Genomic DNA, 22,029 nt, shown 5'->3' with positions numbered 1-22,029 from the left:
TTAAAAAAAATCAGGCCGATTTCGTAATTTTCCCACCGTTTTTTGAGCGGTTCTTTATATTCATTATCGGAAATTTCCATTCATTATCGGAGTTTTCCATTTACTATCGGAATTTTCCATTCATTATCGGAATTTTCCATTCATTATCGGAATTTTCCACCTATTATCAGAATTTTCCATTCATTATCGGAATTTTCCACCTATTATCGGAATTTTCCATTCATTATCGGAATTTTACATTCATTATCGGAATTTTCCATTCATTATCGGAATTTTACATTTATTATCGGAATTTTACATTCATTATCGGAATTTTCCATTCATTATCGGAATTTTCCATCCTTTATCCGAATTTTCCATTCATTATCGGAATTTTCCATTCATTATCGGAATTTTCCATTCATTATCTGAGTTTTCCGTTTACTATCGGAATTTTCCATTCATTATCGGAATTTTCCATTCATTATCGGAATTTTCCACCTATTATCGGAATTTTCCATCCATTATCGGAATTTTCCACCTATTACCGGAATTTTCCATTCATTATCGGAATTTTCCATTCATTTTCGGAATTTTACATTCATTATCGAAATTTTACATTTATTATCGGAATTTTACATTCATTATCGGAATTTTCCATTCATTATCGGAATTTTCCATTCATTATCGGAATTTTCCATCCTTTATCGGAATTTTCCATTTATTATCCGAATTTTCCATTTATTATCGGAATTTTCCATTCATTATCGGAATTTTACATTCATTATCCGAATTTTCCATTCATTATCGGAATTTTACATTCATTATCCGAATTTTACATTCATTATCGGAATTTTCCATTCATTATCGGAATTTTACATTCATTATCGGAATTTTCCATTCATTATCGGAATTTTCCATTCATTATCGGAATTTTATATTTATTATCGGAATTTTACATTCATTTTCCAGAAACTTCCGTCTTTAACCAAACTTTGCCCAGTCCCAGAGCAGTTAGACTACATAGTTAATCTAATTTGACCGTGAAACGGGAAACTGAAAGAAAAATTAAGAATGGTTTCTCACGCCGCGGTGCACTGGTGAAATTATAGCTGAAATATCAGGGGTGAATAAGGGAAAACGAAGACAAGGAGGATTGACATCTTCATAGAGAAACAAAAACACTTAAAATATTTTAATTCCGCATCCCCATTCCACCCCCTCCCCCCCCACATAACACTGAATTTCATTTGGATTAAAACCTCCCCTCTCCCTTTCCTGGTTTACTATAATTTACACCCCTAATCTCTCCTGTGTGGTTTGACTTGAAGAATGTTTGAACCAAATGTGGTTAATTTATTAAACAAAAACATCACTCTTTCATTTTATTAAAGTTAATTTTATTTATTTTAAAAATCCTTTTTTTGAGAAGCTTGATGATAAACAATGTTTTGAAAATTTTACATGGAATCAGACAGATTTAATATCCTAAATTTGGGGAAAAGTATGGCCGGGTGTTACGATGTCGCCAATTCGTCCCAGTAATTCCGGGTTTTTACTTCTGCTGAATATTTTTCTGAACAATATAATGTACATCTGTGATTCTTTTTTCTGTTTTTTATTTCTTATTTTTAAACAATTACGCTTGGAGTTTTATAAATCTCATTTTTGTAATATTTTGTATATTGGTGCAGAAACCAGTTTAAGTTGTTTACATTATTTCAGCGGATTTAGGATTTGTGAGAATCTAGTTTAAAACTTAACAAAGTCATGAGAAACATAAACAAAACAAATCTATCTCCAGAGAACTCTATCTAGAGTTTAGTAAGAATATCAGCTTGTCAAATTTAGCAAGACAAACATGAATAAATGCAAAAGCTCTAAATACATCGTTAAATTAAATATTCACTCTGAACAGTGGACGAGATAAAGGATTCCGCGAGTAATATGTATGAAGAAGTAATCTTTGTTTGTTTGTTCGGTTGTTTGTTTGTTTGTTTGTTTGTTTGTTTGTTTGTTTGTTTGTATAATCGATTATCATTCATAACCCCCATGACCAATTTGCCTCAAATTTTGATCAGAAAACTGTTTAGAATATGGAAAAAGTTTTAAAAGTTGTTCAGATTTTCAATAACTGTAGCTGGGTTCCTATGCTATAGTAATGATATAATACAAATGAATAAGCTATAAGAAGTTTGTCAAAAAACCAATTGTTAATGCCTGGCAATAAGAGGTTACATTGGCAATATTCGCAATTATCATTTGCAATTAGCATTCGCAATGAGCATTCGTAATTATCATTCGCAATATTACCTATAATAGCGCATAATATGCTCTATCGACTGTCGCTGGATAAAATTGATGGAATTTTCTAAAGCTCTTTGTTATCCATTACTAGTTGAAGAGCCCGGCGTTGCACGTGGAAAAAATATTTAAAAATAAATTTTCCAAATAAAATTTTTGAAAAAAAACTTTTTTTAGCCTAAAACACCCCCCGACTACTCATGAGTGTCCACAACAAATTTCAGTCCAATCGGTCGAGCCGTTTGACCGGCTGTAGGCAACATATATATATATATTGATAGTAATAATGTATGTCCGATTATTCTAAATGATGTCCCATTACCATATGTAGATGAATTTAAACATCTTGGAAATCTATTTCAATCCGATAATTCTATGACCAGAGATTGTAATTTGAAACGTGCGAAGCTTATATCAATAATTCACTCTTTGAATCAAGCATTTCATTTTTCTGAACCTACAATGGTTGTTAAGCTTTATAACATATGTGCATTGGAATACTGCTATTCGTATTTTATTTGGTTTGCCACGACAAACTCATGGATATTTTATTGAACAAATTTCTGAGCAAATTCATTTAAAAACTATGTTGTGTAGCCGATTTGTATCCTTTTGCGAATCTATGTGTAAAAGTCGCAAGCTCAGCATCCGACTATTGTTTGATTTATGCAAAAATGACCAAAGAAGAAAATTATGTAAGAATTTATCTAATATTGCAAATGAAACCTATGTATATAAACTGTTCTTGAACAAGTCTCTAGTTAAGTCAAACATGATTTACGCGAATCCGGCTGAAAATGCGTGGAGAATTCCACTGTTAAAAGATTTACTATTAATCCGGTCAAATCCAAATGTTTTAGAAGGATTTAACTATGATGAAATAGATGTAATTATTGATGCTATATGTAAAAACTAACTAAGTTTAACTAAGTTTTTATTTTTTTAAATTTTATTTTATTGTTTTCGACTATATATTAATTCTATATTTTATATGTTATATATCTCATTTCTAGTTGAATTGAGTTAAATTGTACCATTATAATTGTGTACGAATAAATAGAATATATATATATACGAATTATTATATTTGTTTAGTATATAGATTTAACGTAAACAAAAAAGGTTCAGTTGGATTTTTCTGTAAAACTTCTCATCAGAATAAACATTTTGTGAAAAACAAGCTGTTTAACTACATTACTTTGAGTTCAACGTTCAAAACAAGAAGGGAAATACATTTATTATACAGCACTCATTTTATATTAATGATTTTATAGTAATCTTTATTTTCAGCCCAGAGGTCGGGAGAGATTTGAAGGTGATTTTGGGAAAAAGATTGTCACCAAGCCGGTCACCACAACGCCTTTTCCATCCTTCACGCCCATTCTAGTGAAGACGACACCTCCTTCGACCACAACTATTCCTGAAAATGCGCCAAAACCATCGACAGCGCCTTTTTTGAAATCTACGGAACATCCTTTAATTATCAATACTGTGAAGGTGATTTTATCCAATATCTTTACCAATTTATTTAGGGCAGTTGCGTGAGGGGAGGTTAGAAGGGGGGGGGGGTTAGATTTAAAATATTTGAACTAAGTGAAACCATTTCTCTTTAACTTGAACTGGAGCACAAAAGAAGAGGTTAAACTTGGTTTATTTAATTCAATCACTGAACTCGTATTTCATCAAAGTAATAGGGTCTGGGCCAAAAACACAAATTTTCTAATTCCTATATCTTTGCAACCTGATGGTTGTATCCTTTGATATTTAAAACTTACATTTTATGATCTAACATAATTCATAGTTTGAAATATGTGAGACCTACGACATTGGGTTGCAAAGATGTTATTAGAAAATTATAGTTTGTGGCACATACTCAATGTCATTGTGGTGCCTGTTTAAAAGCAGCATGCAGAAAGTCTTAAAATCGTCACTAAATTCCTAATTCTATTATGATGAAACAACTTTTAACTTTTGCTACTTTCCCTTTAGATGTGATAATAATATTAAAACAATTTTAAGAGAAATATTTATCAATTTTTCTAATTCAGCCACATGTTGAGAATGTGCCGGATAGACCCAAATATGTGAATATAGAAAGAGACTCCACCGACTTCAAGAGACAACCAAGAGTAGTCGCTGAAGGATCAAGGTAAATTATTAATTATTCCGAAGATATACAGTCGTCGTCGTATATATTAATACAATAAAGACGACTTTCGATTTCAATTTAAACTTCTAGGTTATTTAAACAGCTTGGATTGGATACACAGAAACATGGAAACAAATGTGAAACTTCCAATTCGACAGCCTCTCTTTGTTTACTTGTAAACTTGCAATTTTAAAAAAAGCTTGTTAGAAATCAAAACTTAAATCGGAAAGCAGTCTTCATTGTATTGATTTCAAGGCCTGTAGCAAATATCGTAGCAATCCCCATATTTGTTAACCTGAGCATACCTAGATATATTAAACATGAACTACGTAACATGATTAAAACATGCATTGTGATTAGATTAACTGCGGTTATATCTATCCAAGTTAATCCTTTAAATACGTATATTTAACTTAAACTGCACTGTAAACATGTGTGGAGATAGCTTAACTACGTTATATCCATCCTCGCAAATTTCTTTTAAATACATACATTAAATTTTAACTGTGTAGTAAATCTCTAACATTTGGGATCGATAAATAGCTTGTTTGACAGAAAGGCTTGTGTCCCTGTGTGAAATTTAAAGCACTGAATTGATAGCTTGGTTTGATAGCTACCGAGGTCGCGCCCAGTGGTATTGGCATTGATAGTTCGCGGGATTGTAAACGTGTGGGTCGTGTCCTGGTTGACTTTGATAGCAGACAGGTTGTTCCTGAATAGATACATTTCAAGAACTTGTTATGGAGTAGGCGTTTACTACCACGCCGACCACTGTATAATAAATAAAAGAGAGAGAAACTAAATATTTCAAAATGGATTTTTGACGGGATTTATGTGGTACAGACTACAAAGTTGTGAATCCGTATTTTCGCTATTCGTCACGCAAAACATTGATAGAGTTAAGAGTTTAGGAGTTTTGAAGTGTTGAAATTTTGAAGTGTTGAAGTATTGAAGTGTTGAAGTGTTGAAGTGTGGAAGTATGGAAGGGGGTGTGTGGAAGTGTGGAAGTGTGGAAGTGTTGAAGTGTTGAAGTGTGGAAGTGTGGAAGTGTGAAACTGTTGGAAGTGTTGGAGTTGTCAATAAAATAAGATTAATAATTAAAAGAATGAAAATAATTGGTTAGAAAGTAAATGATTAAAAAGTAATTTTTTGTGTTATGAATAATATTCTTTTTACCATCTCCTACAAAAAAAGTCAGTTTAGCCTAACCTTCTTTTAATGATAAATACGGAGTGTCTCACTAAACATTAGAATTTGAAGACGTCCAATCAGAATATTGAAATAAACATTCATTTAAACAGACCGTCTATGTAAGGTAGTTAAACTGAGTATGAAGTGTTGTGGACAAATTCTTTAGGATTCATTTGAGACATATACAACTTTTTAAGACCTGTAAAGTTTGAGCGCAAAGTCGACGTTCAAAATTGTACTTTTTGATGGATACATTTTCAGAATTGTTTTTTTTTATTATTAAATAATGTCGACAAAAAATGTTAACAAAATTCTGCATTAAACTAATTCGATGTTTAAGAACAGGTTGAGTAAATAAAAATCAACTCATATCATCAAAAATAAGTAATCTTGTTCAATTATTAGTTTCTATAATCTCTCTTTAATCACAACGTTTGAAGAATTTGAAGAAATCTGCGAACAAATTCATAAAAAATAAGAAAATGATGAAAATGATGAAAAAGGAAATAATTCATTTTAACTTCGATTTCTTGACAGATTTCTTTTGAGAAATATGTTCCATAAACAACTGATTAGAATTTTACTATATTTTTTGTCGTCGTTATTTAATAATTAAAAACATTCTGAAAACGTACCCACCAAATTCATGATTTTGAACGTCGACTTTGCGCTCAAACTCAGTAATTATACATCGTGGAAACGTTTTATATGTCTCATATGAAACCTAAAGAATTTGTCCACAACACTGCATACTCAGTTTCACTACCTTACATAGCCGGTCTGCCCCTTTAATAATGTTTTAAACCAGCTTTAGAACCCAGCTTTGCCTGGAAAGCTAAACTTTTGTTATACAAGGCAACATACTCAACTTTGGACTTTTAAATTAAGTAAAAACATCCCTGCAATATTTCTACTGAATTCTAAAAAACTTTTGAGTCAAATCAGCTAAGAGATCGGACATACAAACAGAATAGAATAGAATATACAGGTCTATTTACTGTTTTAATCAAGAATTCCATATTCAATAATAAACTTTGTAGTATTAACATAACATGTAAAGTTGTACCGTACGCACTATATTTCCTAGATTGCCTGAGGTAAGAGTATTACCCCCTGAGAATTACCGATATATTGAAGAATCTAATGTAAAGTTGTACCGTACGTACTATATTTCCTAGATTGTCTGAGGTAAGAGTATTACCCCCTGAGAATTACCGATATATTGATGAATCTAATGACGAAGAATCTAGAAGCTATGATGTTGTTTTACCACCGAAAAAATACAGGTAGTCAAAAAATGTAAATCATAAAAAAATAGATTGATACAGCTAGTGTGACCCCAAAAAACCATGGTAATTTCAACTTTGTATATATTTTGTTTTGATATTCGTAGTAATTTGCATGTAAAACATGATGTTACCCCTATCCAGGAATTTATAAAATGTTGCAAGTCTGTTTTGTTACTTTAAAGTTAGAAATTAGAAATTTTCTAACTCTCATATCATTGTAACCTGTGTTTAGTTTTCCCAAACTTAATGCATTAAACATTTTATGTTTAACTGAGACACCCATGTAGAAAATAATTTACTTGGATCAATTTCAAATTTGTGAAAAAGAATTCATCCTTCTTAAAGACCGAATCAACATTATGTGCTTGACATTGAGCAAACCTCATCAAATATCGACAATTATTGACCCTTTATTGACCTTTTTTACGTAACAATGGACGAAACAAGAAGCTATTTGACAATTTGAAGAACAAGTCCCAGTGTGAAATTATAAATTCAAAAAATTAAATTTCCCTGTGTTTAAACAAATTCTTTTATTAGACACTTACTGGACCAGCTTGACTATTTTGATGAAGGCCGATCAGCTGGCAACGAAAAATATCGGCCGGATATGCGAAACGGTCAAACATATGTTAGTGAAGAACGGATTCGCTCCAATGAAAGAAGTGACCAAGGAACAAGAAGAAGTCTCCAAGAGGTGTTTAAAGATGAAGAGAATGAAAGTATGGTGACGGCTGAGCAAAGATTGAGTTCCAGGTATAATAGTGAACGAAGGTCAACTCGATTTTGAACAGGACCGACCCCTTGACCGGCCTTAGTACCACCCCGCTCCTATTTCACGTCGGCCCTGCAGTTTTTACTTTAATGGAGCGGCCAGAGTTTTTTACAGCTCCTGTCCCATAATAGGCCTTCTTTACTTACTCCACTATAGCTTAGTTTAGTGTGCTATGTAATTAATGAAATAATGTTTATTGTGAAATTTTAGATCTCATTAAAAGTACATAAACTTTTAAGTACTGGAAATGCATTGCTGCATATTTATTCAAAGGAATTTATAAAAAAGTTTTTAAAAAAATCCAGGGAACGGGGGTAGGGGGTCGGGAGTGAATCTGAAATATTACAAAACCACCAGTAAATGTTGTAACATTGTTTTTATCCTTTCCTCCTGCATTGGAATGCTGTAAATAATATTTTCAGGAGAAAAAAGTCAAACGGAAAATTTGGTGGAGTTCCAGGGACCGCAGGACGCGATTTTCCGACACTGAGTTCAATTCCGGTTACAAGGTAAACCAACATTGGACTCTTCTTTTTCTTCCGAGTTTCAACCATATACTGACCAACTTTGTACTCTTTTCTGACCGTCTTTCAATCAAATTTGACCAATTTTGAACCTTTTTTGGACCGATTTTGCACCATTATTTGACCAATTTGAACCCTTTTCTGAACGATTTTCAACCATAATTTGACCAATTTGAACCCTTTTTTGACCGATTTTCAACCATTATGTGACCAATTTTGAACCCTTTTTTGACTGACGTTGACCAATTTTTCGATGTATTTTTAACTAATTTTTGTCTGACTTACAATTGATTTCAGCAAAGTTATGACAAAAAAATATTTTTAGCTGTATTCTTCAGATAAATTTATGCCTTCTCCCCCCCCCCCCCCGGGCATCCGAATTATTTCGTGATGTTTCCAGTTTTATTAGTAGCTTTCAGAACATAGTACAAGGATTAATTTTTCCTTTTTTCTTCAATTAAGTTTGTAACTAATGAACCTGATTTTTATTAGAAATCAAGTTTTTTAAAACAGGGAGTTCTTTTCCTTCTAATCCCTATATATTTGCTACAAACTCTGATTTTCTAATTCCTATATATTTGCTACAAACCCTGATTTTCTAATCCCTATATATATGCCACACACTCTGATTTTCTAATCCCTATATATATGCCACACACTCTGATTTTCTAATCCCTATATATATGCCACACACTCTGATTTTCTAATCCCTATATATTTGCCACAAACTCTGATTTTTTATCCCTATATATTTGCTACCCAAATCCAATGTCGTAGACCTTAGATATTTTAAAGAATTCTGTTAGAACAATTTGTCCATGGTTTAAAATATCAAAGGTTTATACCATCAGGTTGAAAAGATATAGGGATTAGAAAATTGTTTGTTTATTGTGGCTAAGATTCAACTCCTTTTCTAGTTTTTCTTGTATTGGAACTAAAGCTGGGTTCTACGCTGATGTTGAGGCCAACTGTCAGGTAAGAAAATAACAAAATTTTTTAGTTTTTTAATCCTTATATTTAAACATGATGATGTAATCCTTTCATATTTGAAACTTTGACTATTAGAACTAGCAAAATTAAGAGTTTGAATTATCAGGTTGTAAAGATATAAATTTGAATTACCTATTTTACAGAGTCCGATTGGTTAGTATACTTTATCATAATTTTTCTTTTTTCTAAATTCATACTATTAAAGGCCGGGTTTGTGCTTTTCTTTCTAAAAATTTATTATTTCAGAAGAAGACTTTCAGATCTTGCATTAGATAAAAGAAAGGAAAATAAGAGAATACAGTCAAAAAACGGCGAAATTTCCCTCATTGTTGATATGATAACGCGTCACGTGACCTCAATAAAAAGATTTAAATGCCCGATTAACAGAAGCCCCCTTTAGGCTTCTGTAAATCGGGCATTTAAATCTTTTTATCGAGGTCACGTGACATTACATCGACAGTCCCTTTAACGCTGCTTTATCTAAGGTTTACCATTACTGCCATTTTGATGGAAGGCAGGATAGTTTTCTTTGCTCTAATGGAACTGTGTTTAATCAAAAGGTAGGTTTTTACAAGTTTTTATAAAAAAGCTCTTTAATTTTGTCCTTTTGCCCAAAAATAACCAATAAAATAACAAGAAATCGAAAAAATAAATAAATTTTTCTATAAAAAGTATCAAAAAGGATGTAAGAAAAGGTCTAGCTTTTGATGTTTAATGTTTAATTTTTTTTTACAAATAGCCATCCCCTTTTCCAAAAAAGAATAACCAATAAATTGAGAATTCTTGAGAAGATGAGATAATATTTTTATTTATTTTGAATATTTCTATAACATCTAGCCGAAAAAATTATCTTTATATCATTTATTATATTTGCTCCGGGTTATTTGGGAGAGAAATAAATTGAAAAACCACTACTAGTCTTGTGCTATTCAGAGACGAATACAGAAGATTATTATCATCCTAATTTCTACTAAATATTTTATTATAATATTATTTCCTTGAAAGTATTTCATTCTTCATTATTTCTACAATTTCATTTTTTTATCTTATTAATAAAACAATGGACGATTCTTCAAATAATATCATTTTCATTCATCACTCCATCTCTACAATTATTTTTATTCTTTTTGCAGAATTCAGAAACAAGTTTGTTTGGAGCAGTTGAGTCTGGAAAACAGAATACCTTTGATCTCAGTCAGCTCAAAGCCTTACTTGAGGTATTTAATGTTTGGCTTTCTTTTTTCCACAATGTACAAATGCAAATTCTTTCTTTTAATTTCACAAAAGTTTTTTTCAGAACACATGATTTTCAATCCCCTTCTTTTGTCGATCCCGTTGAAGATTACAGACCATCAATTGATTCAAATTTCAGGTATCCTCCAACGATATTGAAACCATTGTCAAGTCACCACTGAATGACAAGGCAAGATCACTTAAACTTTTCAAGAACGAGAAACCTGATATTTTTGCCCGGCTCGTTGCAATAAGTGAAAGAGCTAAAATGAAAAAGGAGAGTAAAGATGATTCTGTTGAAGAAGTTGACATTGTACCTGTAAGCAAGGGTTCAGATAGTGCTGATGTGGTTGAGTATGAGTCTAGACCCAATGGTGGGTTCTCTGTGTATTACACTCTGCCAGAATCTTCTGAATCTAAATCAGACAAGCTTCAGCAACTTATAGACAGCATTAATAACAATATTGGCGAGGATGCTGCTGAAGATGAGAGTTATGAAGATTTTACAAGTAACTCAGAAGAATCCACTGAGGATTATTCAAGGGAATTATATGATCTAAGTAAATATTATGCATTTGCACATAAGCAATTATTTTCCCCCTAAATATACAGCCGTTGTAATTTTGAGTGATTCTTTATTTAGAGATTGCCCATTCACAATAGTACTTTTTAAACCATGTTAATATCAGTAATGCTGACAATATAGTTGTTTTCTCCTTTAAACATGTTTGATTTGAAAAATTTCATAAATCATTTTGGCAGCATTAATCCATAAGTAAGGGCAAATCTTTATAACGTTTAATATCATATGATCATCCAGCTACAAGTCTGAAGCTTATGAGGCAGACTATTATGAGACTGATTACTATTCAGATGATGATGGTAAAACTTCAAAATATCTGACGGAGCCCCCGAGTATATCCCAGGATTATTATGATCCTGGGCCACCTGATTCTTACTATGATGAATATATAGAAGATGGTGCAGAGGACAGGATGATGGTGGAGTCTTCAACCCCTAAACCAACAATTCTATCGCCTACGGAACAAAAACTAGCCCAGCTCACAAAAACTCTTGAAAAGTTTAAAAACTCCAGGATGTTAAAAGGTAAAGTAAACAGGGCAAGGAGATCCTCAGATCATGTATATACTGTGAATAATGTAGATAATACTAATCCTAATGCTAACCTTTATGATGTCCAAACATTTGAGTATCATTCAGAATATCCTGAAAAGAGTATGGATTATATTCCATACCCTTTTCAAGATGAGCTCTCTGATGATTTTGATTATGATGTTTATGACAATGCAGACAAAAGTGATGATTATGAGTCATCATTTGACTTATATATGAACAAGCAAGAGCAAAAAAAAGATGGCACACCTATTGTATCTAGAACATGGTTAGACAATGTGATACAGTTTCGTGATGGACTTTTTGGAAAGCATGATTTAAAAAATGCAGACTATAACGATAACAATCCAATAGGAAATCCGCAAGTAAAGATTCACTATCCAGATTTTGATAAATCACCGCTCATAACTGTGACACAAGCAAGGAATGCACCCTTAAAATATGCACTGAGCACATTTTTTGCTACAAGAGTTGATGAAATTGGGAGAACAGATCCAACCATTTTTATCAAAACACAAGAAACCACTATGCAAAATGATTATGTAACTAATTCAACTGCAAACAATATTGTTGGTTTAAACCAAACTTCTGCTCAGCTAGAAAACCCAGCAATTTTACAATCTCCTGGTTTGACCATGAACCAAAGTTTCAGCTCTGATATGTTTGCTTCTTTTTTGTCACCTGTAAATCAGAATTTATTTGATCCTCTCTCAAGATTAACTAATTTGGGAGAAAACTCTCTTACAACAACAACAGTGTTGTCTCGTAACAAAGTTAAAGAATTTGGAATTAAAAGAATAAAAGAAATTTACACCAAAAAATTAAACAAAATGGAAAAGAATGTGAACACAACCTTAATTACCCACAATGTTCAAAACAAAAATATTCATGCTGATGATACAGTTGACAAAGATTACTTTAGTGATGAACCTCTTGATTATATTGAAGAATACCGGGGGGATGTTTATCCTTTAAAGTCTAAGCCTACCTATCAATATCAAGAGAAACCACACTACACTGAGAAATATCCTAAGTACAACGACTACATTCCAAACAATTATGCGTATTACCCTTCTTCTACAACCCAGCCACCTTTACAGATTAGACGCCCTAACTTACTGCCAAGAAAACATGTCGGATACAATTATTCTCCTACATCTAGACCTTTACACAGGAGTAGTCCAACAAGACACCCAGAGCTTGAGATTAATAAACCACATTTATTACCAAGAAAACATGGAGTGTATGAAAATTTTCATCAACCACTGATTCAGCATTCAGAGCAGAGACAACTTCCATCCTATTCCAATGATCAGGAACAAACAGTGCTGCCAGACCTGGTTCGACCACTGAAACCAACCCCACCCTCTAGCAGACAGTATCTACCCTCCTCTAACATTCCTCAACCTCCAGTACCCCATAACTACTTAGAACACAGTTTTATTCTTCAACTAGAAAGAAACAATTATGGTCATCCAAGAAGAAGAAGTAAATCTGAAGACTTGACTGATTCTGATGAAATGGATTCAGATTCTAATAATGATTTCTATGCACGCTCCCCACCAGGTAAAAGCAACCAACCACCACCTCTATTAAGAGAAGGGAAACAAAAGTTTCCTCGATTGGATGGTCAATATCCTCCACTGCTTAATGATTATCTTCCTCCAACGTTGTTTGACACACTTCCAAAATTGCCTCTACAGAATTATGAAAGTTTCCTTCTTCCGCCTACGCTGGGGACATATTTACCACCTAAATTAACAGAACCAAAGAATAATGAAAAACATGATTTGAAGTTTTCACCACCAAAACTAGGAATGCTAATTAAAAATCTTTTGGTATAAATTCAAAAGTTTTTATTCTGTTCATTTATATTGAAAATTACTGCAACAAAACAAACACTGTTTCATGCCTTCCTTTTAAACACGGTGCTTAGGATCCATTTAATTTGATCCGGATCCCAGAACCACACTGATCCAGACTGGATCCAGGTTATGAACCATTCAGAGATAAGAACATTTTTAATGATATTTCATTTTTCAACCATTCAGATTTGAGTTTTGAGATCAAATGTTTTTTTTTGCAGTTTGTGGTTAATATTTTGCCCTTGGATTTGGTTAATATTTTGCCCTTGGATTTGGTTAATATTTTGCCCTTGGATTTGGTTAATATTTTGCCCTTGGATTTGGTTAATATTTTGCCCTTGGATTTGGTTAATATTTTGCCCTTGGATTTGGTTAATATTTTGCCCTTAGATTTGGTTTCTTGACTCTACATATTTTCCTGCGGATCCTAAGCACTGTTTAACATAGAAAAAATTCCTGACTAGAAAAATTCAATCAATTCAAGCATTACTTTTTTATTTCATTAGCTGTTTCCTAGGAGACTACCTTCCACCTAAGTTGGATGAAAATATTACTTCCTCTTTAGAAAACTACTCAAAGTACTATCCACCTAGAATTACAGATACCTGGCCACCATTGATTCATGAAGAAAAGAAGAAAATAAAATATCCTGGATCCCATCTGCCCCCACTACTGAGTGACTACGTACCCCCAACCCTTTATGATAAACCTGAATCTAAGTCACATGCTCCAACTGGTAAAGGAACTGATTTCAAGGAACCTCATATTGTTTACCCAACAAACAGTGGAGAAAGTTTTACACAATATGAAAATGCATGGAATATGAATGAATCAACAGTTTTCTCCCACCGGGAAATTACTCTAGGTTCACAGATTCAATCCAAACCAGAGCAGGTTATTCTAAACTCAAAGAGGTTTTATCAACAATTGGTTACCACCCCCCAGACTGACGAAACACAAGTGTATAGAAAACCAATGGCTGAACATGACAGCCCAATAAACCCTATAGAATACACCACAATTAATATAAATCCAAAAAGCCCTGGTATCAATATTGTAATTAAAGATAAACCCCGCGATACAGGTATTAACAGCTCAATTCCATCGCCATCTAGCAGTGAAACACTTGACGATTGGTATGATGATGATGATGAATCATACATGACACAACCAGATTATCAACCACTTCAAGATAATAATCTGCTCTTGTCAGTGCCAGGTGTCGGAAGTAAGGAAGGTCCTGCACCTAATGCTTCAAAGCCCAGCCTTGTTCCTGAGATCAATTACAAACCAGTATTCGAGGAAAACCAATATCTTCCTTCATCTGAGGATAATACTCAGTATTCTAAGGATAACTCAAAACCGGGAATATACTCTACAGGAAAGGAATAATAAAATATGCTCTAAATGAACTTCCCATAATATAACAATACAAGGTTTACAGGGTGTTCCAGGCTTTTCAATTGTTAGCTTTTTGTTGAAGATTGAAAAATTCTTTCTTTTTTTGTTCCTCCAAGTTCAAATTTAAAAAATCAACATTCTGTTTGAGTTATTTTCCTGGGCTCAATTATGTAGCACTATTGACTTAGCCATTTTGACATTTATTAAATGCAAAGAATCGCCAACCAAAGTCAAACAAACAGGCAAAAATATTCCCGTAAATCTCAACCTGGCACAATCTTGGTTAGTAGTAGTAATCTCTGCTTGGGTGTTTAACATTTTTTTATGCTCAATCATAACTCATGATGCGAATTTGCCTCAAATTTTGATTCGGAAAGTTAGCAGAACCACGGTAATGTTCTTTGTTTGGTTTAAACATTTTCCATTGAGCGGGTCAGCTTTTTATAGAGAAAGTTTACCTTCCAGGCAAAGCTGGTTTTCCAAGCCAGTATTTTATATTTCCTTTTACTAGTTGAGAACCCATTATACAGATATCAATTCGAACAGAAGAAAAACATTCATAACAATTCAAAAATAGAAAATACGCAAGAACCACAGCCAAGCAAAATTGTAACCACAGTTCATTTAAATGGGACAGAATCTACTGAAAGTACAGTTTCTGTAATCCAAGATTCTAAAAGTTTTAAAACAAGGAAAAACAGTCCAGTTGTTGTAAAAAGTTTGCCTACAGTGCCATGTGTTGGAGCTTCTAAGTTCTTCATACAACAATGTGTTCTCACTAAAAGAGCAAACTAATATTTAATATATGAACCATATTGGAAATAATATCATATTTCATTTTCACTAAGAACAATATTGATCTGAATTTATTATTTGGTTTAGTCAATTGAAAAAAATTGAGGTGATTATTGTTTTTTTCTTGGAATAATTTTCATATTTATGTGGCCTTAAGGCTTATGTAAACTATAAATGTTTACTTATATTTTTCAAAACAATTAAAAAAAATTTCAAAACGGTAATTATGTCATACCTTAGTCCCTCTATTGTTCAACATGAAAAAATTTGTTATTTTTTATGTTTTATAACTTATAAGGTCCTTTATCATGTGTCAAGTTCAATCACCTGCTTAACAGGGTTACCCACAAAAGATGAGACTGAAAAGATGAATTGATTCTTTTAAAATATGAATGTTAAATTAAATATTCTGCCCTTGAATATAGTCTTTTTAAAGCTTACTTTATAATTTGAAGAAAAAAAAGAAAATGAGTCTTTGGAACAAAATCAAATCTTCTTATCCCAATATATTTGCATCCTTACAGTGTAAACCTTTGATTTTTCAAACTTAGACTTCTTGATTTAGCAGATTTCATAGTTTGAAATACTAAAGGTATTCAACATTAGGTTGCAAAGATATTGAGATCAGAAAATTGGAATTTGTGGCTAAGACTCAATTCCTTTCCAGCTTGCAGGAAATCATGAAGTCTCATTTATGGGTAACCCTGTAAAGCAGGTGATTGAAATTGGCACATAATGAAGGACCTTAAAGTTATAAGATTTTTTATTATTTTTTATCCGTAAAACAATATTTTTTGGCAAAAATCAAAAATTTTCACGAGAAAGGACCTTCTTGTGCACATTTATAGTCATATTTATAACACATTTATTAGGTAGTAGGACACACATGTAGGACATATATTCGTAACACAGACACAGCCCGATAAACATAGGACAGACAAACGAAGGACAGAATCATATAGGACAGGCAAATATGGTCAAGGCTAGTATATAAGTCAATACAAAGTATAAGATATAAGACAAAACCCCAGTAAAGTTTGTGTTTCTTCATTGCAGATTTCAAAGATTTTAGATATAAACAATTGTCACAAAACTATAATTTTCTAATCCTTATCTTCATCCTGAAGTTGTTGACTATTGATATTTTAAACTATGAATTCTGTTTTTTACATAAAATAATCGATGTTTAAAATATTAAGGTCTCCACCATCAGTTTGCAAAGATATTTAGGGATGAAAAAATAGAGTTTGTGTAGACTGACCGTCCAACTTGAGTCTCTGTCCTACGGTAGTCCTACCCCACGTTTAACCTGTCTTTGTCCTGCCTTACGCTTAACCGGTCCTACTAAAGTCCTGCAACATGCTTAACCTGTCCTATCTGTGTCCTGTCTCACATTTAACCTGTCCGCATAATGTTGTCCTGCCCTACGTTTAACCTGTCTGTTTACTGTTGTCCTGATGTCCTAACGTTTAACTTGTCCTATATTTGTCCTGTCTCACGTTTAACCTGTCCTACCATTTTCCTAGTATTTCTGATCATGCACATTACATTAACACACTAAATTACAATGCACAACTTTAATGTAAATAAACATCCAGAGGCCAAATTTAATGAATTTAAGCCGCGTCTCAAATCCCCCAAAAATCGGTTTCAATTGAGCGCCGGCTTATATTTTGAAAAATTTAATACAATTTTAAGTGGAACCAACCATATTTGAGCCCCGACTTAAACTTAAGCCGTGGCTCAAATTCTTTAAATTCGGCCTCAGACAACTTTAAAATTAATCCTAAAACTGTATAAATTGTATTTTTGTGTTGGGGGGGGGGGGGGGGGGGGGGGGGGGGGGGGGGGGGGGGGGGGGGGGGGGGGGGAGGGATTTTGGGTTCCGCAAAAAACTCCTGTTTTTGGTTTTTAATTCACACAAAAATGTAACAAACTTTTTTGTGTTATGATATCTGAAATATTATCCCTAAACATTACAAATGTTATACTCTTGTAATATATTATTTATTTGTTTGCTAAGGGTTAGTTGAAACTAATCCTAAAACATTTCATATTTAAATATTTATAATTTTGTTTACGGGATTATCTTATAAAAAGAAATACAAAAATAGAAAATGTTTTCAAGTTTTCTCTCTCCACCGTAATCCTTTCTTATACTGAAGATTACACACTGCTCATCTTTTCTCACATTCATGCAAAATATTTTAAAATTTAATTCAAAATTAAATATTTTGAATAAAAATATTTACTAAAGATTAATTTAAACTAATTTTGTAAGTATCAAAGCATGTATTACAGTCTAAAGGGGCTGTTTCTTTGTTTTGTTGTAGAAATCCCCCCCCCAAAAAAAAAAAAAAATAACAAAACAAAAACAAAAACATGTCTAACCTACAAAGTGTTTAGAATAATGTTTGTGAAATATCTAATGTGATTAAACGGAAGGATAAAGTAAAAGTATTGATCGTAGTTAAAAAAAGTGTAGACAAGTAAAAAAAAGTTTGGAACTTTTGTGCAGAACAATGCAATCTTTAGTATAACAGATGTTGAATTGATAATGGAGTTTGACTAAGGTAATTTGCATGAAACTAAACTGCATGAAATATATGGATCCATAGTTTAAATTATTCTGTACCATATGCTGATGGTTTTTAACTAGTTTTTATTATAAAATATTTCAGGTTCAGGAACTAAGCTTATTCCGCAGATCTACAAACCAGGTTTCATTTTTATATTTTATATTCCGCAGATCTACAAAGCAGGTTTTCATTTTTATATTTTATATTCCGCAGATCTACAAACCAAATTTTCATTTTTACATTTTATATACCGCAGATCTACAAACCAGGTTTCATTTTTATATTTTAAATTCCGCAGATCTACAAACCAGGTTTTCATTTTTACATTTTATATTCCGCAGATCTATAAAGCAGGTTTTCATTTTTACATCCATTAAAATAAAAATTTTGTGGATATTTTGGCTTTCATTAATGATGGATTCATTTAAATTTTTAAAGACCCATTTTTTAAATTTTATCCCCAAGTGTTTGTTACATTTGAGATCAATCGGTTCAGCCGTTTAGACTTTTAATGGATACAAACAAACAGGAGAACCTGAATGAAGTATTTTATCAATTTTTAAGTTTCCAACCATAGAACAAAATTCAGATTGAAACATGATCTAAAAATTTATTTTTTATTTTTGATAACTAAAGAATAAATCACTGACTGTTTTTAAAACATGGGTGAACAAATGTCTAAAACTTGCTAGTAAAGATTACTTGCCTCAAACTAAAATTTGTCTACTCCTTATATCTTTGAATCTGACGGTGTAAAAACCTAGACAAACATTAAGTATCTTACTGCCTTTATAGTTCTTTTCATATTTTCGATCGATCTGTTATCGTTTTTTTTGAAACCATCTTGATATGTCTAAAAACTATTTTTTCAAAAATTGTCAAAAATAAAACAATTCCTTTTGTAAAGTAAATGATCATTATCCTCAAACTCATATTTTCGTATCCTTATATCTTTGCAGCCTGAAGTTTCAAACATCAAAGATTTATATATACTATTTCTGTCTAATAAAATAGTCAACGTTTATCAAAAGTTGCAAAGATAAAGGGATTGGAAAATTTAGGGTTGAGACGAATGATCATTGATCAGTTACCAACAATCAATAAAATGTTGACATTTTTTCATTTTTAGTGACAGCTGAGCCGCCCCCGACCACAGCCCGATACAACCCTGTCACCCATCGTATCATTCCAGTAGATTTTACACCCTCTTCATCAACCAATACAAGCAGTGAGGGGGGACCAGGATTTCTAAACCTATTTGCAACCATGAATCCAGGGCGGATAGAGGGTTCTACCCTTACTCCAGACTATATTTTCCCAGTTGGACACATTGGAATAGACAATCTGGAGGAGCTGAGACAACTTACTCAATCACAGTTCAGTAGACGATCTGATAACACGGAGATAGTTAAACCTGCTCTTGAAACCTGGAAAATGAAAAATCTGTCCCAGGAGATAGAGAAAAGGAAAAATCCGTCCCATGAGATAGAGAAAAGGAAAAATTCGTCTCATGAGATGGAGAAAAGAAAAAATTTGTCATACAAGATGGAGAACAGGACAAATTCTGATTCTGAAAACAAGATTAAAGCTCTCCAACTTCTTGTCCAACAAAGCATTCAAGAGAGTATCCTGGGCAACAAAGCCAAGAGTAATAAAGGCAAAATTAATAATAGACAAGAACCTAGTGTTAACAAATTCTCTGATACATCTAATCAACTCCAACCAAATAAAAAAATTCCTTCACTTTCCGAAACTGAGACCCTCACAGTTCCAAAGTTGAGGTTTGACGATGATACCAGTTCTCCCAGTATTTTGTCTTTTTTGGCTGAATATGGACTGGGAAATTTTGAGAAAACTAGAAGCATCGAAACCCAGTTTCTGGAGCCTGCTTATCCGCCAATCTTCAATCACGATGTTGAACAGAATAAGCAAGCTGGACTTTTTTACGAACCTCAAACTAATGGTTTTCTCTTTTCCTCAAATCCTGGAAAATATCCAGAAACTAATTTTCAAGTTGTTCAAACTAATAATCCAAATATTGGTTTAAATCTAGTCAAACCAAGAAATCTTAATGACATTCATTTCCAAACCAATCCACAGATGTTTGACAATAATTACAAGTTACAAGTTGAGAAACCGGAGAACTTTATACCCTCGGAACCAGAGTTTAAGCGAACCCCACCGGAGTACCTACCCTTTCTACCCGGAGCCAGTGGAGACCTTACTGCGTCTTTCTCAGATCTGATATCAGGGGAACCTAAATCTGGATTCTCAGAGTATAGTTTTGATGGCATTGTGGATACAAGACGACCTGAAGGTTCCTGGCCTGGTTTTGATGGGATAACGTCTAGGATTGATAGGATGAATCCAGGTCACCTTGAGACCTGGGAGTCTGGTGGTTTAGCTCCAGGTTTCCAGGTTACCACAGATGGTTCACGGAACCGTCAGCTTCAAGCACCTCAGGGAGCCAGATATATTTATACATATGTTAATTAGAATTAACATTGTTCTTAAATATTCAAGTTTAACTTATACTGGAAACAATTAGTTACTTTATTAATACTATTCACGGAGCATAAGTTAAAATCCTTTTTTTTAGATAACATTAACAAATTATAATTTAAAATTATACTTACATCCTCCCCCCTATCAGTGCAATTGATTTATCTTGAGAGAAACAAATGTTTACATGATAGTATTCAGTTTGTTTTCACAATAATTAAAATTTATATCTGATGGTTAATCTGCAGGTGCTGGATGGGACTGAGTTGACCCATCTGAAACAACAGCTGAAGTTAACGCAGGCCTCACAACAGCAAATGCAGCAGCAGATCCAAGCAATACTTGGAGACAGAGCCCCGGAAACACCTGCTCATAACCTGCCATTTCTTCCTGGCGGTTCAAATCAGCTGATTTCAAATCATAATCAGCTTATCTCCAATCCTAATCAGCTGAGTTCAAGCCCAAATCAGCTGACTTCCAATCCAAATCAGCTGATCTCCTATCCAAATCAACTAATCTCTAATCCAAATCAGCTGATTTCCAGTAAATCTCAAAATAGAAATGTTAAAAATCCTCCAAAACCAGAATCAACAATGGCGTCACCTGACAGTTTTCATGTGTTGGGACCAAACTGTTACATTAAAACAGAAACAGAGTTTAAACTAATCGGTCCAGCAAGTTTATGTATTAAAGATCGAAAATCAAACTCAAAATCAATTTGGGATTCCCTCACCTCAATTCCAATTCTCAACACATTTGCAAAAACAATAGGTTTCGAATCGTAAAAGAAGCTTTTGCACTTCTTGATTACAGGGTGATATTTTTGGGTACTGTTACATATTGGGGATTGTAAATTTAAACATATGTTATGAGGCAGCTATAAAAAGTGAATATCAAGACTTAAATTAATATACATTTGTCATACTCTTTAATTTGTTTGTGACGTGTGTTTGTATGAAATTGTGTCAATAAGATGGAAGTGTTAACGAAAAACAGGAAAAATTTATTTGAATCATGCTAAATCGGGTCTATTTGGTTAGATCTTGTTTACTTCAAGGTATTTCTATGGCATGGTTTTACTTTTATTGTAAATAGATTCCTAGAAGTAACAAGTAACAATTTTTAACAATTTTTAACAATTTTTAACAATTTTTAACAATTTCCAAACCCGAGTTTTTCTGCCTGTGAGAGTAAAACCTTTTTTTGCCAGTTTGGACAATTTACAATTTTTAACCATTTATAACACTGTTATTTTGGTTCGCAGTGTTATAAAGTTTTTGGGCAGACATTTTCTTTTTATCTCTTCGAGATATAGAGAA

The 22,029-nt window shown here is 32.9% G+C and overlaps 1 protein-coding gene across 1 annotated transcript in view; it reads left to right on the top strand.

Annotated features, from left to right (window-relative positions):
* Positions 1-21,642, top strand: part of LOC111707045 (uncharacterized) — a 30,932-nt gene extending 9,290 nt beyond the window's left edge. The window contains exons 10-22 of the mRNA XM_023480037.1: positions 3,574-3,780; positions 4,332-4,432; positions 6,802-6,909; positions 7,453-7,668; positions 8,110-8,196; positions 9,129-9,186; positions 9,687-9,761; positions 10,335-10,418; positions 10,574-10,977; positions 11,255-11,541; positions 18,311-18,349; positions 19,338-20,671; positions 20,959-21,642. Of these exons, the coding sequence (XP_023335805.1) occupies positions 3,574-3,780; positions 4,332-4,432; positions 6,802-6,909; positions 7,453-7,668; positions 8,110-8,196; positions 9,129-9,186; positions 9,687-9,761; positions 10,335-10,418; positions 10,574-10,977; positions 11,255-11,541; positions 18,311-18,349; positions 19,338-20,671; positions 20,959-21,495 (3,537 nt within the window). The 3' untranslated portion in view covers positions 21,496-21,642. The remainder of the gene's footprint in view (positions 1-3,573; positions 3,781-4,331; positions 4,433-6,801; positions 6,910-7,452; positions 7,669-8,109; positions 8,197-9,128; positions 9,187-9,686; positions 9,762-10,334; positions 10,419-10,573; positions 10,978-11,254; positions 11,542-18,310; positions 18,350-19,337; positions 20,672-20,958) is intronic.
* The last annotated feature ends 387 nt before the right edge of the window (positions 21,643-22,029 follow it).

The sequence above is a fragment of the Eurytemora carolleeae genome, unplaced genomic scaffold (assembly GCF_000591075.1).
Source record: "Eurytemora carolleeae unplaced genomic scaffold, Eaff_2.0 scaffold594, whole genome shotgun sequence".
In the NCBI taxonomy this organism is placed as follows: Eukaryota; Metazoa; Arthropoda; class Copepoda; order Calanoida; family Temoridae; genus Eurytemora; species Eurytemora carolleeae.
Note: the sequence above shows the minus strand (reverse complement) of the source record. Positions and strands in the feature narration are given on the sequence as shown.